Raw genomic sequence first — 19,882 nt, 5'->3', positions numbered from 1 at the left:
ATTCTGCGAGGTAGTGTCGAGCCGTTTCTTCTTTTATTTCACAGAAGCGGCAAAAGGGGTCTGGTAGAATACCCATTATGAAGAGGTTCTTCTCAAGGGGCAATGGCCCGTTAGGATACCTATCAGCCTCCTAATTCCCCTCCTTGAGTTAGAGAATAACCATTTCGCTTCTTTTGGTTTGATTTCCTTCAGAAACTCCTTCGATTGCCTATGTCCGGGGGACAGATTCCATTCTTTAAGGAATTGTTTCATGCCCCAGTAATTAATACTCTCTTTCGCTGTGCTTATAGAGTGGGGGCATACCGGTTGTGGCCCGACAAACGCAGTATTTGAGCCTCCTTTGGCCATGCTGTCCGCCTCTTCATTGCCATAGTGTCCCTTGTGAGCTGGTATCCATATGAGGGTTACCCTATTCTCGTACCTGGTAGTAATCCTATTAATAAGTTCAACAGTTTCCTCCACCAGCCTAGATGTTGATAGCTCTTTTTGTAATGACTTAAGACTGGCCTGACTGTCGGAAAAAAATTCTAATATCTTTTCCCTTAATCTTGTTATCCATGAGTGTTCTGCAGCAAACATTGATGGTCCAGACCTCCGCCTGAAAGACTGAGGTGTTATTACCTAGAGGGGAGGAGATGCTGATCCCTAATTTAGGTATATGTATTCCAGCACCGCTCCTCTTGTCCTTAATGAGTTAGCCGTCGGTAGACAATGGAAAATGAAGATAAACGAAAGCAAGAGCGTCCATGTCACATTTACATTCCGAAGCAAACCTCATTTCTCACGATATACTACAACAACCTATCCTCAAATCCGACTGCGTTCGCTACCTTGGGTTCCACCTAGACTCACGACTAACGTGAAAACAACATACACGACTGACACGCCAAAACCTAGACAGACGGTCTACTGCACAGACTTAAGGAAGACAGTCTAAACTATTGTCAAAAAACAAACTTACAATTTACAAAACACTACTACAACCGATTTGGACGTACGGAATAGAACTGTGGGGAACCGCTAAACCTTCCATTATCCAACGTCTCCAATCCTTTCAATCTAAAGTCCTCAGATCCATTGTAAATGCTCCTTATTATGTATCAAATGCTACCCTCCACAACGATCTTCAAATTCCTTATATCCAAAAATTTATTCCCCAAAAATTTACCAAGTTCCACAAAAAACTCTCCCACCATCCAAATAGTCTTGCCCAAGCCCTGTCCAATAGAACCCATCCCGACAACCCCAAAAGGGGTCTCAAGAGGAAATGGCCCCGCGACCTCCTTTCTGAGTAAACAGTAAAACAAGATAAACAAAGTGAAGAGGGAGGATAACATTGATTATATGCTCCCCTCAATGTAAATAGTTCTATATAAGTTCATGTAGTTCATGTGTACATATTGTAAAAATAATTACAGATTGTAATAAATTAAAAAAAAAAAAAAAANAAATTTAATTAACAATTTATTTCATAGCTTTGCTCGTAAAAATACACTATTTTAGTCGGGTAGCATCAGAACAGGACACTCATAGTTTTTGTAGTTTATTTCAAACTAAGTGCATGTAATTTTGTTGTTATACTGATTACAACATGTTATTTTAATGTAAACCAAATTAAACGAGATCAAAATTACAGATTATAATAAATTTTAAAAAATATATTTAAAGTGGGTGGAAATTTTTGCCGGTCAGTTTATTAACATGTGTAAGTATTTTTTTTTTTTTATGAGGGTATTTCAACTACAAGGTTATTACCCTCGGGGTGTCGTTGTGTTTGAAAAAAAAGCCCATTCATAAAAAATTATGTCGGGTTTGAATGCAGGGCCGCTGGATTCGAACCCGGGACCTTTACCTTACAGTGATGGTAAATAATATTGTAAAGTTATATTACAAGTGGGTGGAAATTTTTGCCGGTCATTGTATTAACACGTGTAAGTACATTTAATTGCAATGCAAACCGTTTTGTTATTTTGTTAAGGGTGAACAATGCCATCTGCTTTCTCTTAAATCTGTGGTGTTTAGTGACCTTTAATTAATTTTCTCGTAAATATTAAATAAATGTCTAGCTGATAAATAAATATTATTTGTAGGAAAAGGCTTGGTTGTGGTGTAGTGCAGGCTTAGTGGAGTGATGGAGAAAAGCAGTGTAAATGAAGTGTTCGTGAAGTCCGGATAGTTTCGTCGGGAGGACGTTCGAGGGGGCTCTTGTTTCGGTTTCATTCAGTCTGGCTTGAGCGCTCGGCCGCCTCGGGTGCTCCGGTCATGGGTTCGGTCGCCGAGATTTGCCGGCATCTCGAAAAAGAGAAAAAGTCAATTGTTCGCGAATTGAAGTGCACCAACATTTTGACAGCGCTCGTCAAAGAGGAGGTCATCACCACTTTCGAGGAGGAGCTTATCAACCGCGAACTCGACGACAATGTCAAAGGGGATCTGTTCTTTTCACTCCTTTCGAAAAAGAGCGTGGACGCTTTTAAAAATTTCGTCTATATCGTCGAACAGGAAGCTCCTCACATTTTGAACTCGGTCATTAAAAAAGGTAAACTTATTTGAGTCAATAGTCGAAAACATAAATTGGTTTCGTCCTCTTAATAGAAAATAAACTTCTTTTGCTATTAATGACATTTCACTAATTTTACATGCATACAGTGTCAACTTATTGGTGTAGTTTGTTTATCTCAAAAACTAATCCACTTAGAAAAAAAAAACTTAAACGGAATGTTTTAATGTAGGATCTACTGGTAGTTTGTCAGCCCCCACACTGTGAATTTACGTAGAAAAAGTGATCAATTTAGGCCGGCCTAATTTAGGCCTCATCCCTGATCACCTTTTGTTCGTAAATAAAAACGCTGCCAACAAATTCAAATAGAAACCTACAATTTTTTGTTTCGATTCATCAATTTCATTCGATTTGATAAAAAATGGCAAAAAAATTTGAAATCGTTCCAGAAAGACATCAGATAGTGCAAAAATTGTTTTGAAGTCGATAATGAATGTTTGTTTAACTTTCTTTCTTGTCTTAATGTAATATCATAACCATTTATTTCCAATTTTAAAAAACTTAGGCAAAAAATGGAATAACCATATGTTTACAACTGTTCGTTTTTGCCTTTATTTGCGATGAAGATGACGGTGATCTTTTTACAAATTAATCCTTCGTCGATCGCAGAATCCACTGTCACACGATATGCCATTTCCTGCAGATTTGTTATGGGAGTAAAATTTTTGTAATTTTTATTTTCTAAATAGCCCAAAAGAAAATAGCACAGTTGGCTTAAATAGTCATCATTGACTTTCAAAGCTAAACAAAAATTCATTTTTGACTTAAAAGCAATGGTGTTCTAATCTATTTCCTATTCGTTTTTGCCAGTTTTCAAATAGACGAATGAACGTAAATAACTGATTGCTAGCATTTGAAAAAAAATTATTGTTAGATTTTTGTTTTTAGATGGATCAGTTTCATTCGCTTTTAGAAAAAATGGCGAAATCCATTTAAAATCCGTCGAGAAACATGTTAAATATTGCAAAAATAACACGTTAAATCAAATACTGCAAAATACTTTTCAAAATGAATTTTTTTGTTAACTTTTGTTTTCTGGCTTAACACAGTGTCATTTATTTGAAGTTTCAAAACAGTAATAAGTTTACAGTAATTGTTCGTTTCTGTAGACAACTTATTGGTGTAACTGGTTTATCTCAAAAACTAACCCACTTAGGGAAAAAAAAAACTTAAACGGAATGTTTTAATGTAGGCTCTACTGGTACTTTGTCAGCCCCCATACTGAATTTACGTAGAAAAAGTGATCAATTTAGGCCGGCCTAATTTAGGCCTCATCCCTGATCACCTTTTGTTCGTAAATAAAAACGCTGCCAACAAATTCAAATAGAAACCTACAATTTTTTGTTTCGATTCATCAATTTCATTCGATTTGATAAAAAATGGCAAAAAAATTTGAAATCGTTCCAGAAAGACATCAGATAGTGCAAAAATTGTTTTGAAGTCGATAATGAATGTTTGTTTAACTTTCTTTCTTGTCTTAATGTAATATCATAACCATTTATTTCCAATTTTAAAAAACTTAGGCAAAAAATGGAATAACCATATGTTTACAACTGTTCGTTTTTGCCTTTATTTGCGATGAAGATGACGGTGATCTTTTTACAAATTAATCCTTCGTCGATCGCAGAATCCTCTGTCACACGATATGTTATTTCCTGCAGATTTGATATGGGAGTAAAATTTTCATATAGACGAATGAGCTTCATGAATGTGTAAATAACAATGTCTACTAGCATTTGAAAAAAAATTTGCCTTACTTTTTTTCATTTCATCATATTTCATTTTTGAACAAGAGGAAATATTTTTATTTTAATCAAATGGTAACTTACAGTTTTGTTTTTAGATTTATCAATGTCATTCGCTTTTGAAAAAATGGCGAAATCTATTTAAAATCCGTCCAGAAATATGTTAGATATTGCAAAAATAACACGTTAAATCAAATACTGCAAAATTCTTTCCAAATCAAAAACGAACTTTTTTGTTAACCTTTGTTTTCTGGCCTATATCATCTGATGTAACAGAAAATTTTTGCAATATCTAACGTTTTATCTAAGCATATTTTTTAATTGTTTTCGCCAGTTTTCATAAAATTTGATGAATATGCCAATAACAATTTAGGCTACCATTTAAAATATCCCACATATATCGTATCATTTTAAAAACAACTGTAATTAATTACAACGTTTGAAAGTAGACCTTATAATAAAAAATTCTGTTTAAATGTTTTCTAGATTGAGTAATTTTTGAGAAAACCTAATAAATTGATACCTCTATTGTTTGTTTACACAAATATTTATATTTTTTACTTTAACTTTATGACAAAATACAGTTCTAGTGGCTAATTTTTATACTAAAAACCTATTTGAAATAGATTTTTTTTTAACTGAAGTAAAAACCCAATTATTAAACTATTAATGTTGTAACAACTATTCAATTAATCTCCATATAAACTAATCCGGCATATGGGCTTTTGTGTTGAGGTTTTTTTTAATTTTTAAAACGTCTCCTTACAAAATAGTTTCTGCTCAAAAATATTTTTTTCAAATGTGACTTATTTTTTAAATGTAGCGTTAAAATGGTAGTAAGATTTTGTAGTTATTTCTTTTCTCTTTATTATTTAATAGTAACCTGTATTATTCTGTCAAGAAAATAATTATTTTTCTTTGGTTATGTTGACATTCTATTTTCTTACTTTCTACAGATAATTTATTTTTTCCTACATTCAGGTCTTTTCTTGAAAGAGTGTTTATTTTAATTGTTCTAATGTACGTTTCGTCAACCTGTGTCATTTTCAAGTACAAATAATGTTAAAATAATTCGGTAATTAAATGTCGTACATCAGAACAATTCATTCAAAATTCAATAAACATTTTCAAAATAAGCCTAAAAGTAACAAAAATTAAGAAAATTATTCTTTCATGTAAATAAATTGTATTTTTGCAGTTAAGTTTAAATAAAGCGTTTTCGTACAAAATTATCTTAGAAGTACATAAATCTTAATAAAAAAAATAAATAAACAAAAAGGCAAAATCTAAATAGCCTAGCTTATAAAATTATAAAATAAAACATACACGTCTGCCATGATAGATTTGACAGGATTTTCCGAAAATTATTCAAATTCAAATATACTTAAAAAAAGAAAGTATTCTACTAAATGTCCTCTTAAATAAATAACATTAAAATAAAATTGAACACATAACTAATTTGTGTACCTACGTTTGTAATTAGTGTGACAAAAATAAAAAAAATCGTGCTTATCAAATCGGACGAAAACTCGTCAAAGTTTAATAAAAAATAATAATAAAAATTATAAGTATAACTAAAATTAAAATTAAAGGCAATATTCTTCCGGTCTAAAAAACAAAATTTAGGTAGTGTTTGTGGGATAATTTGCCTCTTAGCCACCGACATTAAAAAAATCCAAGAAACTTCAGATAGAAACAGCTTAACAACACGAATTGTTTTATTGTCGTTTAATTGATTCTATTTTATATTTTGTAAAGAATATTTGCATTTATTTATTTTATGATAAAGTGCATAATTAGGCCAAGAAATGTTTGAAAACCCATTAAACGTACTTAATATTATAATTGGTTTATTATCCATGAATGTTGTGGTAACTTATTTAAAAATAATTTGAATGGTAGGTGTAGAATAATAGAATTTAACTCAACAAGTTTAAAAACATTGAATCTTCATACAGCAACAATTTTATAATTAAAGTTCAATTTTGCACTGTTGATATGCAAATAAATATCTATTAAATTAGTTATTACATAATCTAAATATTATCTATTATACCTAAAAGTTTTATTTTTTTGGCCCCAAATAATGGACTGTTTCAATAGGATACGAATCTTCTAGAATTGTATAACTTATATAGGGCGTCCTGTGAACAGACGTCAATACTTCAGGAGGTTATCCTACAAGACAAACCAGACTAAAAAGTCCCTATTGTCTAAACTTTGATCTCAATTGCTTTCGAAATATTTCGCTCTTCTGGTCAGTTTAACTTCTTCTCTAATTCTTAAATTTAATTAAACTATTGAAAATGGCATTAAAAAGCCTATGGGATTCATTAATTTTTTTATTGTAACCGTAAGCAAACAAATTTCACAATCACTGAGTTGATACAATTTTATGAGTTTGCAAATTTCTTGTCTAAATTTTTAGTAAATTTTCTTGGTTCCGTAAATACTGGCAAGTGACAAGTTATTGCTACTAATGAGCATTAAGCACTTAATTTTACAAAGGTTAGTTATTACCAGTCTTTTTGAGAAAGATTGAACTGCATTCTCACTCCACCAATGTAAAAGTAACGTTTAATAAGTTTAATTTTTTGAAATGGACCCTATGGATCTCTACATATATGAAACTCTTAAATATTAAGTCTATTCTATCCTTGTCACAACTAAAGCCGGGAACACACTTACCCGATACTACGCCATGCGACGCTACCCGATGCTACCCGACGCAAATTCAAACTCCGATTTTCCATATGAAACGTTGTGGGGAAAAACAGGCTAAGTACACGATTTGTTTTTCCAAATGAAAATTTATCCATATTGCAAAAATATTTTCAATATTTAATTTTTGATTTGATGTGAAAGGTGTTTAAATTTAATAGCTGTATTTTTCATTAAATTTTTAAGAACAGCCTAGTGCTTCAAACATAATGGTAAATCGATTTTTTGCTCTCCTGTAAAATTTAGAAAAATGGAGATGTACTGTTTTTCCCCTGACCCCTTCATATGGTTGTATTACCCCCGTGCACATCTGCCCGATGCTATGCCACGCTAACCTACTCTACGCGCTGCGATCCCCACTGTCCAGATTTTCGTCGGGAAGCTTCGAGTAGAGTCGAAGACCAAAACACCGGTCACTCATATTTTTATTTCAAACTACATGTATTATAGAAATGATAAATGATGGAGTGAATGTGGTGTTCAATCCTTTTTAAAAAGATACCTACTCACAGTACGTTGTTTTAGATGATCCGGATTTCGAGCGTTTTAGCTCATCATCAGGTTGAANATGTTATTTTAATGTAAACTAAATTAAACGAGATCAAAAATGCATAAGTTTTTATAAACATTGTTTAATTATGATGGTTAGGAGTAACTTTATTTAAAACAATTAAGTTTAACGAACAATTTATTAGATGGTTGTGCTCATAAAATTTAACTAACAATTTATTACAAGGTTTTGCCCAAAATAGTGTATTAAGAACAAAAGATGCGATTGTGATAGTGATTATTTTGTTAAACGCTGTGGACTGTACGCGACGTGTGCTTGCGTCGGATAGATGTGCACACCCTACCAAAACGTGACAAGGCGTCGGGTAGCGTCGCATGGCGTAGCATCGGGTAAGTGTTCCCGGCTTAAGAATGGCCTCATAGAAATGGCCCAGGTGCTGTGTTGGTATGAGAAAAGGAAACCAGGATGAAGCTTTAAAAACAAAAACATCGGTCTGGAAACGATGTCTGATTTGTAGTCTTAAAGATCGCGGACCGTTTAAAAATTCAATCTAATTTTTAGAAACTTTTTGTCTTATTTTGTGTTCCATTTTGTACCAAAGAGTATGAATCATTTTTGGAAACAGTTGTAATCGAAAAATCATTTTTTTCAGCAATAAACGTTAATTTTAAATGGATGATAAAGGACTTTTCTAAATTAAGTCCAAGTGTTGACAGGTCATTTTTAGGAATTAAACGTTATTTTTACACTCGTGATAACTGATTTTTTAGAAATTAAGTTAATGTGTTTAAAGCTCATTAAGAGGGGCATCTTTTCTGCGCGCTCCATGCCTGTATGCAGAAACTTAAGATCAGAACTTTGGATACTCGTAAAAGTTTATTTTCTAATTTATTTAGAAATCGTGAGATGCGGTCTGGTGTGACGTAGGTTTCAGAAAAACATTTTCTTTATCGTGCCAACGTTTCGATCTTTACTGAGATCCTCTTCAGGGTCTGGGATTTACAAACATTGTTTACATATTACAATTACATTTTGGATGTGGAAAAGTGAATTTATACAATGCAAAATATATATTTTTTTTTATATATTCAATCAAAGTATTTGTCTTCTTTGTAATTGTGTCATTCTTGCGTGTCGTGTCGAGAGTGCATTTTTCCATATCCAAAATGTAATTGTAATATGTAAACAATGTTTGTAAATCCCAGGCCCTGAAGATGATCTCAATAAAGATCGAAACGTTGGCACGATAAAGAAAATGTTTTTCTGAAACCTACATCACACCAGACCGCATCTCACGATTTCTAAAACAAATATCGATTAACGGTCACTAATCACCACACATTTATTTTCTAAGTAATGTTGTATTTAGTTTGCTTAGGGTAACACTAATAAAACAAATCAATCCTGTAAGGTTTTTCTACGGTCTTTCCATTGGTGTAATCGAATTTAAAGTAGTATTAACTTTTTATGAGAAACGGGAAACTTTATGGAAAGAAGTTTTGAAAGGTTGAAGTAAAGTGACATATGTCTCGAATACAATAGAGAAATATATTTTGAACAATAGAAATTTTTTTGTACAATTTGACATATGGGATAACCTCCTGTAGTATTGACGCCAGCACACGGGGCCCTTTTTAAACTCCCAATTTAATTGTTCATCCTTTTTAAAATATAGGAATAATGAGTTTGGTAATGAATGCAAAGGCAAGTTTTGATTACATGTATAACTGACTTTAAGAATTGGAACATTTTCTCGTTTCATAAATACTCTCCGAATCCGATCCTTTTTTCCAAATCAAGTTCGAAGTTGATGGAACTTTTTAATATTTTGCAAGTACGACTCGTCCTACAAAATAGTCTTGCCGTATGCCGGTAATGTAACGTGTCGTTCTGCTGGCCCCTCTTTGCTTTTCCTTTCTTTTACCAACAGTATGAAATGCCAAAACGCTTAAACTCTTTACGTAACATATTACACTCTTCTGCGAAAGAACTTTTCGTTGATCGTCTAGGCTATCAAGACGGTTAAAGTCCATTACGACTGATTTTAGCTTGAAAAGCTAAATTTAATGGTAAAATATCTACAATAGTCAAATAAATATGTTTGTTAGTGCCATTTGTAGCCGTTTAGAATGTAAGTTGTCGAAATCCTTTAACGCGATAGTTACAATGACCCGTCCAAATTAACGGTTTTATCTGACCACATGAACGTTTGTCGACTGCTTCGTGATTTTCTTTTCCCGTAGAAGTTGGCTTTATAGTCGATTTAATCACTGGGTAATTCTGCCAAAGCTGAACGACGCTGTTGCCTTAAAATATAAGTTTGTAAAATTAGGTCTGAGGATTTCTGAAATCCTGTTTTGTTTTCGGAGGTGTCGTTCAATAAAGAGAATTTTTTAAACTAATCTACACGTTTATCACGGCTTGGTCCACTGCTGCTGGTCGTTTCGTGGGACAAAACATAGTTTTCATATTACAATTAATTAAGGTTTTTTTTTATCTCAACTAAAAAAAACCTTAATTAATTGTAATATATTAATTGGTCAAGCGGACCACGAAATTAGTGAATTTAATAGTTTTCATAGTTTGAATGATTTTTTGAGTTTAGGTATTCTGCCGTATTCAGTGGATATAGCCAAAACTAGAAATCGCAAAGTATTTCCCACATTTTTGTCATACACACTTCAAGTATGTTTCCTTTAGGTGGAAGTTTTATTCAAGCTGTGAACTGTTTAGTCGCTAATCCAATTCTAACCTAATCGGCCAATTTTCGGCCTGCGTTCGAACAACCGAGCTCTGAAACAGACAGCCAAAACATGCGGAACAGGAAAAATGGAGATAAAAGTGATGACAAATTGGCCGACAACTCGCAATCCAATAAGGAATATCATTTACTTTTAACACCAGCATAATCTAACCGCGTGAATCATCCCTTCATGAAGAATTCAATAAAATTACATAATAAATTATAAAAAGACATTTGGAAATAACCTTGTTTCTCATTATTATGTCTTCTTATACAAATCTTTTTTTAACGCGCATAAGTTATGCACCATACTCGTCATCAAAAGTTTCAGTAAATATAATTTTTTTGAATTTTTAGCGCTTCTCATGCATCTAGGTTTCTGAATACTTGGACAATCATCTTCGATCTGGTCATGAGTTTTTGTTCGTTTTCATTGCAATATTTAATAGCTTTAATCCTAACAATTAGTTAAGGTTTTGGTTGAGATAAAAAAGTCAGTGTCACGAGCGGGATTCGAACCAACGATCTTCGGCTAGATACGCCGCTGCTCTACCACTTGAGCTATCGTGACTTCGATCCACTCGGACACTAACTTCCCATTTCAACCCCACCTTTTGAATTTGCCCTCCTTTTTGCCATTTTTCATTTTTATTATTTGGTCAAGCGGACCGCGAAAGCTAATAAAATTTAATCCTCACTTTTAACTAACTTTAATAACTTGTTTCTCACTATTATTTCTTCTTATATAAACTTTTTTTAACGACTTTGCATAAGTTATGCACCATACTCGTCATCAAAAGTTTCAGTAAATATATATTTTTTTTAATTTTTAGCGCTTTTCTTGCATTTAGGTTTTTGAATAATTGAGCAATGATCTTCGACCTTGTCATGAGTGTTTGTCGTTTTCACTGCAATATTTAAGAGCTTTAATCTTAACTATTAACCAACTTTAATAATTAACGAACTTAGTATAAAATAGGACTTATGTTCCTCCTCGTATGGGTCATAACATTTTACGAGCTTCCATTGTCTTGAGAAACTTTTCCTTGCTCTTGAGTAGAAACGTTTCTTCACTAGGTCTTCAGCTTCTCCAGCTGACTGGTAAATTCTTTTGTCTCCAGGTAATGGGAAAATAGAGTGGTCGCCAGTAAAGCGGGGTGTTGCTCTGGGCTCCGTCCAGGGCTCCCTACTTTTCTGTCTTTATGAATCCCCACGTAAAATAATTTCTAGCAATCACAGGCTCTTTTTTGAACAAATCTGCATGCATGAAAGTCAGACATCGAAAAATAGAATTTAATAATAAATACAGGATATTGTAAAGATTTTGTAATGGGCTGGTTGTAATAAACTACAATACAATAGCAATACACCTAAATGCAAAACATATTTTTTCCACTCTTTCTTCATCACAGCCCATACTAATTAGAACGAATTGCCCATAGATACAAAAAAACGCAAAGCCTCCAATAGAAATAGTTTTGAAAATAGTTGGAGATTTGGCATTTTGCAAGAAGTCGGTATTGTCCGGCATGTTCACCGAAGAACCAATTCGCTCGGTCGTGTTGGGCAGTGCACGGCCGAAGCACTTTACGATCCAAATAAAGTTGGATTCCCGTCCTATTCGGCCAAATTGTTACTTCGAATTCAGCTGACAACCACGTGACATCAAATGCTCACCATTGTTTAACGGCGTTCTTTACATTTTACGTTTTCGTTGCGTTTTCATTTCGATGGATTGCGAAAAGTTGACAAGTGCTGTTGAGGAGAACCAGGCTCTTTGGGACATGCATGATCCGCTCTATCAATGGAGAGATGTCCAGCGTAACCTGTGGTCGAGGATAGCTTTATAAATGGAACTTCCAATATTTTTGTTTCTTTCCCTCCATTTGTATATAAACTAAGAATTTTCGAGCAGTAACAAGTCTTCTACATCCATTTGGGCTGTTTCGTGAACTGACGAAAATCGGCTACAGCGGACGACGGCGTTCGGCCATATTGCCGGTCGTCTGTTTGGTCAAATAGTTCGGCTGTTGAACGGCCGTCCTAGTTCGGTTCCAATGGACGAGCAGCAAGGATCCAGGGGGCTATTGGCAGCCTTTAGGAATATAGTTGTTATTGCAGGAATGTTTGTATGATTCGATGGATAAATATTTTTTGGCTTCATTTACGTCGTCTATTTGTCCCTTATCGTACTTAAGGTTATTTATAATTTTCTATTCCCGTAGCTGTACGACGTTTATCGCCCTAGGGTTTGTCTAGACTCTCCATTTGCTGTGTAATAGAGCGACGCATCATTTCCCAAAAACGGATTATCAAATTAAAGAACAATTTTTTTTATTTCTTACGAACTTTCGTTGTCACAAATTTCCGTTGTTTTACATTTAAACCACTTTTGATTTCGGCTCTTTAATAGCACTCATTTATTCACTCTGACCGCTTATTTATTCCTAGGAGAGATTTAATTAACTCGGGAATCTCTCATCAAAATTCCGTGTTATTACACATGTGGTTGTAGCTGGCAAATTAAATTATTTAATTATAAGAAATCTAATAGAAAATGTAGATTAGGATATGGTTTTTTGCAAAAGCGTCCCTCCTGGACTTGGTTCGAATGCCGGGGATAACTGAAGAAAATGAAACGAATGACATGTAATCACCCCTTATAACTTACAGTTGGCTGTATTTTTGGGCGATGACCTTTTCGGTTTATGTTACAGACAATAATTTAAATGTTATACAATGTGTGAAAGAAGCAGTTAACGAAAAACCACATACTCTCGACAACAAACGTACACCGTAGAAACCGCCGTAAATCCCGAATTTAAAGAAAAGCGAGAGCGTAAAAGACAATTAGCTACTCACCCACAAAATGACGATAACATCATCGAAAAACTTATCAATAAAACGAATACGTAAATTAAGAAAAAATGATCGTCTTGCCACAAGAGATGATTTTTATTGCCACTATTGCCACTGTAGTCACAACAAGAAGAGACAACATCATGTGGCTTTTTCCCTCAATTTAATCCTTTTTAATTTCAAGTTAGCAAATTTTCGCACCATTTTTAACGTAAGCCCGTAAAGTAAAATTCCTGCATTTGAAAAAAAAAATGGGGCTCTTCGAGGACCTTTTAAAAACATGTTAAATATATTACTTTTTCCATCTTGTCCATAAATTCACTAATTTCGTGGTCTGCTTGACCAATTAATACATTACAATTAATTAAGGTTTTCAGTTGAGATGAAAAAATCCCCCCCCCAAAAAAAAAAGTTCGAATCCTGCTCGTGCCATTAACTTTTTTTCATCTCAACTAAAAACCTTAATTAATTGTAATGTATTAATTGGTCAAGCGGACCACGAAATTAGTGAATTTAATGATTAAAATGAAGTATACTTCACTAAAGCTCTCCGTCGCCATTTCAATTGTCGTCGAGAATCCAAACCGTTTACACGACATTTGAAAAATGGCAAAAGGAAGGAAAACTCAAACTCAGGGTTGAGATGGGGAGTTGATGTCCGAGAGGATCGAGGTCACGATAGCTCAGGTGGTAGAGCAGCGGTGTATCTACCCGAAGATCGTGGGTTCGAATCCCGCTCGTACCATTAACTTTTTTTCATCTCAATTAAAAACCTTAATTACTTGTCCATAAAATTACTATTTTTCATTCTATTAACTCTTATTTATCCAATTAACTATTTTAAATTGAAATTTTACCTTTGTTTCCTTTAAATTAGCCTTTTTCAATTTCAACCGTTTTAACTTTAAATTAATCGCTTTTAATTTCAAATTTACTCTTTTTAATTTCAAATTGATCTTTTCAAACAATTTAAAAACATTATGAATTTAAGCTCGTAAAGAAAAATTCCTTTATTTAAAAAATTAAATATATAATAAAACCGTATAAAATTAATTACGTATATAGCTTTTTTCGTCAAATTAAAAAAAAGGGAATGATTGTTTTTATGTTTAATATTATATAATTTTATTTTTAATTGTAATTAATTTTCATTTGGCCTACCAAGCCTACTACCTTATTATTTTTTATTTAATCTTTTTCAAATACACGAATTTTACATTACGTGCTTATATTTATATCATACTATTTCATAGGATTTTTGTTTTTAAATAACGGTTTAATTTGAAATTAAAATTGTGTGTAAAAAAGGTTAACTGAATTAAGAAGAGTTTATTTAACAGAAAAAAAGCTAGACGAACAATGACTTTATACAAAAATATGACTGCTTAAAGGTTAACTAGACCCAACAACTAAATTACAGAAATACATTAAACCACTCGACTACTCTCCTTGTCTTCAATCCCCGGGATAACAGAAATAAGCATGAACCCGAAATCACCTGACCATACAGTGTTCACAAAGCACCTAAACAAAACACACAAATCAAACCCTTTATCATACACCTACAAGCAAAACAAGGGAAAATTTCATTTAAAACCCACATCAAATCCAACAAAAGATTCTGGGAGGAAATATGTAAACAAAATTAATTATGTGGAACAAAACTAGTTCCATATTACACCAAGTCGGCAGATCAAAATCAATACCACTGATCGTAGAAAAATGCAATTAATAAAAACTCTCTCTCTAATTAATGCTGTTCTTAAGCATAACAGTGACTTCAAAGAAAATCTTATTAGGTACTTAAATTTGATAAATGCGTATGGATACATATAACCAACCACACGTGGTATATCTTCATTTTGCAGTGTGAATGTATTTATTTGCGTGGGTGATGAGGTATGTCTGGGTCTCACAGGCCCGCCAAATTAGTTTAGGTAATTATATATTTGTTGTGTGATGTGAGGGACAGGTCACCGCCATCAAGGTTGTAGTAATACCACCGAGATGCTGCGACCTCTCCAATATGAATGTATTTATTAGCGTGAATGTTTTGTGTAGATGGACGTGGATGTCGAGGAATATCGAGTACTCCACATGCCCGTCAAAAGGAAATTAGTCTAATGGATGAATGAAATGCTGTACATACAGTATGAATGTATTTATTAGCACGAATGGAAGGAGGTCGGTAGGATTAGGACTATACTACCGACTTTTTATTTAGTTGTATTGGCAGGACCTCAGTCGTGCACCTGTACTCTGAGCCCTGCCAATGTAGATTAGATAATCATTTTCTTAGCGTGAGTGAGTATTGTTAGTCAGTCTGTAAGTATTGAAGTATTTTTAACAAACCACGTGTGGGATGGTAGGAACGAGCAACAAGACCCTCCTCTGTTTGGTCGGTAGGAAACAAAATTAAAAGAAGAGATATAGGGAATGAGGTAGAGATAAAGTTGAAATGAAACAAAGAAAAATGCGAGAAGCTACTAAAAATACTCTAGTAGTTAGCCGACCGAAAAAAATAAAAAATAAATACTCTTTATTTTTAACAGAGACTACAACTTATTCTCGTTCACAAAACTAATAAACAAAGAAAATAGAAAAAAAAGCAATCATGAAACACCTCATGGGAAAATACTTCAGTACAATTTAACACATTGAGTGTACAAACTGCACTAAAGCTATATGTAGTTGTATGTAGCTGTATATCTAGTTATATGTTACTACTCCGATGTTTTTGTAAAATCAGAAAACAGTCAACCAATTGGCCTAATGATTGTCTCTTATTACAAAATTATAATTTGGTCGTTACCGATCCTTTTGGTCAGCCTTATGATATCGTCTTTTGGCTGTCAGTCCTAAACCAGGTTCAGTGGTAGTTGCTAGGTGCTGTGTTTGTTTCTCTAGTTGTTCGTTTGTTAACAGTGAAAAGGTTTTGTGTCTTTGATGGATTAAGCCTCTTTGTTTAGTTCCAAGTTTGAAATCAATGTGACTTCGTGTGAGCTATAGGTTACAACCGTTTACTGAAGACAGCGAGAAGCAGGCCTGTGTCAAGGTGATGTGATACGATCGAAAAAACAACACACCCCTTTTCTCTCATCCACGTTTTATAATCGCATGAAAACAATTTACAAAATAACTCACAGTATAAATAAAATACCAACATTTCTGACAGTCAAAACATACCTTATCGCAGTGTTTATCATAGAAGGAACTTAATTGAATACTTTGAAAACCTACGAAGTGGATCAAATTAGAAAAAATACGACAACATAATGCAATATATTAATAATAGTTACATGTTTTATATTAATAAAGAAAGAAGCAAGAGACGATGCTGTACCCTTGAAAGGTCCGTTTACTCTTTTATCATCACCATAGAAGGGAAAGTTTCGGTTTCAAAGCCCCACTTAGTTTTCCCGGGAATGGAGTCATTAAGATGGTTATTCCTTTTTGATTTAGTTAACATAATTCACAAAGGGAGGACGCCCGACGCCGAGTCATAGGAATTTTGCCAGCGAAGAAAATTACTTCCAACAGCTTCATCACCGGTGTAATCCGATCCTATTATCAAATTTACTACAGGAGAGAAAGAAGTGAGAACCTTCGTATTAATAACTTCATTTCTGACACTCGAGATCAATGAAGTTCTACATCGAAATGGAAAGAAAAATTTAGACGTTGATCATAAAAATGTATTCTTTATTTCTTAAAATATAATTAATCTTGAAAATCATTTTTTAAAATTTCCTATTTTACTGTTTATGCTCTAATTATTGTCGACGATTAACTATAATTTGACAAAATTATTCACTCTATCCCCGAGGAATATCGAGTACTCTGGGGGAGTGAATGTGACCTGACTTCTATGTTTCTGTCGAGTGTTGTGTTTGTGTTAATTTATTGTAATGAATGTAATTTATTANGTATATATATGTATGTATTTTATGTTTTGTTTCTATTCCGTATTTGACAACCTCATGTACAAACGAGAAACCAGCATTCTAGGATATCAACGTAACATATATTTGAGAGCAGAGAGTCAGTTACCAGATCAAGACGCAAATATGGCTGCAGTTTAAAACAAAATACGCGCGAAAGAAGAGAAAAAGAAGGAAAACTCGGTGATGACCTCAGCTGTTTGTCGGCCCATAAACTTCCCACTATCAATTTTTTTCTATTAATTAGTAAACAAAAATCTAATGAATTTGTTTATGTTAATATAATACGATTGCAAAGTTCAAAATTAGACTTCTCTGTTTTACTATTTCAAATTCAAATTCCACTAATCATTGTGTAATGAGTTTGTCTAGAAGAAAAAGGAGAAAGTGCGGCTGCAATGTCATTTCAACTCTTTCCTGAGCCGAAAGAAATAATTTTCCTCGCCTTGAGTACATGTTTTGTACTTTTGTTATCATTATCCTTTTATGTTCTAGAGTACGATTATAACATTTTAAAGCATTATAACGTGCTGCATGTTATTTTCTCTTTAAGCCGAGAATTATGTCGAAGGGAATGCGATTCTTTCTCAAACGTATACGTAATAATGTCCAATTGCCATTCGTGCGTTAAGACTCGCTTTGTAAGGTGATGATTGCCTTTTTAATTTAACCTGTTATCGCCCTGGTCTGCTTGTCCTCGTACGATTTGGCTGTCGCTGTCTCACAAATAGCAACTGTAAAAGATGCGAAGAGGTTTTGACAATTGGTAAATAGATTTAGAGGAGAGATTTTCATTTGTGGTGAGGTATCTATGGATACATGGCTTCAGCCCTTCCGTTTACTTCTGAATCCGATAAAAACCGACAAAAATTCGTACTTTTATGCAGAAGCTATGATTTTTAATTGCACTCTAAACGCACTATTCACTCTTGAGGACCTACTCCCGGTATAAAATAAATTAAAAGATGAAAAGGCAGCGGGCCCAGATAGAATTCTTTATGGTTTTTTTAAATATGCACCACGTCAATTCCAATAATATCTCCTTTGCTTTTTATTACTATGTTTATGAATATGGTTCAGTCCCTTCTTCATATGGTGAATCGGTTATTTTGCTTATATTTAAGCATGGGGATAGAAATGATCCTATTAAATACAGAGGTATTTCGTGTTTGAATGGTGTGGCCATAGAAGTTTATGTTGATGCCAACGGTTTACTAGGAGAAAGTCAAAAAGGGTTTTCGATTAGTGACAATCTATCGGTATTGGCGAACTCGTCAGTTTAAGATTGTCGAAGCCAAAGTAAAAGACGTATTTCATCTTTGTCGATTTGAAAGCTGCTTTTGCTGATATAGATCGTCGGAGATTGTTTTTAAAACTTAGTGATTTAGGATTTTCCTCTAAAATGGTTTTACACACACACACTTTAAAATCCTTATTTTCTGTGACTTCTTCGTGTGTGCGTGGAAAGGAGGGTATTTCAGAGTTTTTTAAAGTGCATTCTGGAGTGCGTCAGGGTTGCCTGTTGAGCCCAATCTTATTCGCTCTCTTTTTACGTGACCCCTTAAATGTCCTGGAATGTTGAATTCCTATAGGTAACACGGCAATTAAAATATTAATGTATGCTGACGTTATAGTTACCCTACCAGATAGTGCAACTGGCTTAGAAAGAAATATTAAACAATTTGAATATTTTCTATTAGGAATAATAGAAGATATTTTGAAAACCAAATAAAATAGCGGGTTAACTTTTATTTACAGTTTTTCTCATATTCTTTTCCAACAAACGTAAGAAGTTTGTTCTTTTAAAATGTGTTAACGATAGCTGAAGTAGTAGAGCAGCGGCGTATTGAGCGAAGGTCGTGGGTTCGAATCCCGCTCGTGACACTAACTTTTTCATCTCAACCAAAACCTTACATAAAAAGAATAATTAATTGATCTATTAATAATGAAATTTTACTGAAGTTGATATAATTAGAGATTTAGGAATTCACTTTGACTATCAATGATACTTCAGATACCATATATTTAAAAGTTCCACTAAATCTCTAAAAACACTTGGGTTTTTAATTCGCTATTCAAAATCTTTAAAAAATATAGTCATAATTAAACTACTCTTTATATCTTGTGTTCGACCAAAACTTGAATTTTCTTCTATTGTCTGGTCTCCTTACTATTCCTCTCAACAGTATCGACACGATTCAACACCGCTTTCTTAGGTACTTAACTGGTTTTTGAACCACAATTTTGATTGCAACTATGATCACGTCTGTTCAGAACGTTGACAATCTTGAATCTTTCGAGGCAGGAAGAACTTGTAATGCTATTCATGCTTATGCCTGGCGCTCCCATTTAACTATAATATAATGCTAAACCACAGAAGCCTTAAACGTGTATAATTGAAAAAATTTAAGTTAAAAGTTAAAATTTAATGAGAAACAGAGGTTACACGGTGTGCGCTCTTAGCATCAGACAGGGGTTAATGGTGGCCTGGTGGTGCTTCCACCGTCGTGATGGCTAATCAGGTAAAAGGAGAAATCTCCGGATCCTTGAAAGATGTGAATGGTTGGCACGTACATGCACATCTTTCCTTGCGGATCTGCCAGATTGTACGTACACATACATATTTCGAGGGGGTGGTGCTGGCCCTTTGTTCGGGTCAGGGAAGAAGAGAGGGGCTACCTTGTAGACATGGCTATGACGTTTGAACTAATAATAATAAATATTATTTTATTATGAATACATAAGTACATACTCATATAAAAGATTTTTTTTAAATCTTCTCACGATATATGTATTGTATGTTTT

General features: G+C 33.7%; 1 protein-coding gene across 1 annotated transcript in view; it reads left to right on the top strand.

Annotated features, from left to right (window-relative positions):
- Positions 1–2,229: 2,229 nt before the first annotated feature.
- Positions 2,230–19,882, top strand: part of LOC106671090 (tight junction protein ZO-1-like) — a 173,991-nt gene continuing 156,338 nt past the window's right edge. Inside the window, exon 1 of the mRNA XM_024226635.1 lies at positions 2,230–2,536. Coding sequence (XP_024082403.1) covers positions 2,263–2,536 — 274 coding nt within the window. The 5' untranslated portion in view covers positions 2,230–2,262. The remainder of the gene's footprint in view (positions 2,537–19,882) is intronic.

This window comes from Cimex lectularius, unplaced genomic scaffold (assembly GCF_000648675.2).
Source record: "Cimex lectularius strain Harlan isolate CLEC.00 unplaced genomic scaffold, Clec_2.1 scaffold118, whole genome shotgun sequence".
Taxonomy (NCBI): domain Eukaryota; kingdom Metazoa; phylum Arthropoda; class Insecta; order Hemiptera; family Cimicidae; genus Cimex; species Cimex lectularius.
The sequence above is the reverse complement of the archived record's forward strand: the minus strand, read 5'-3'. Positions and strand labels throughout refer to the sequence as shown.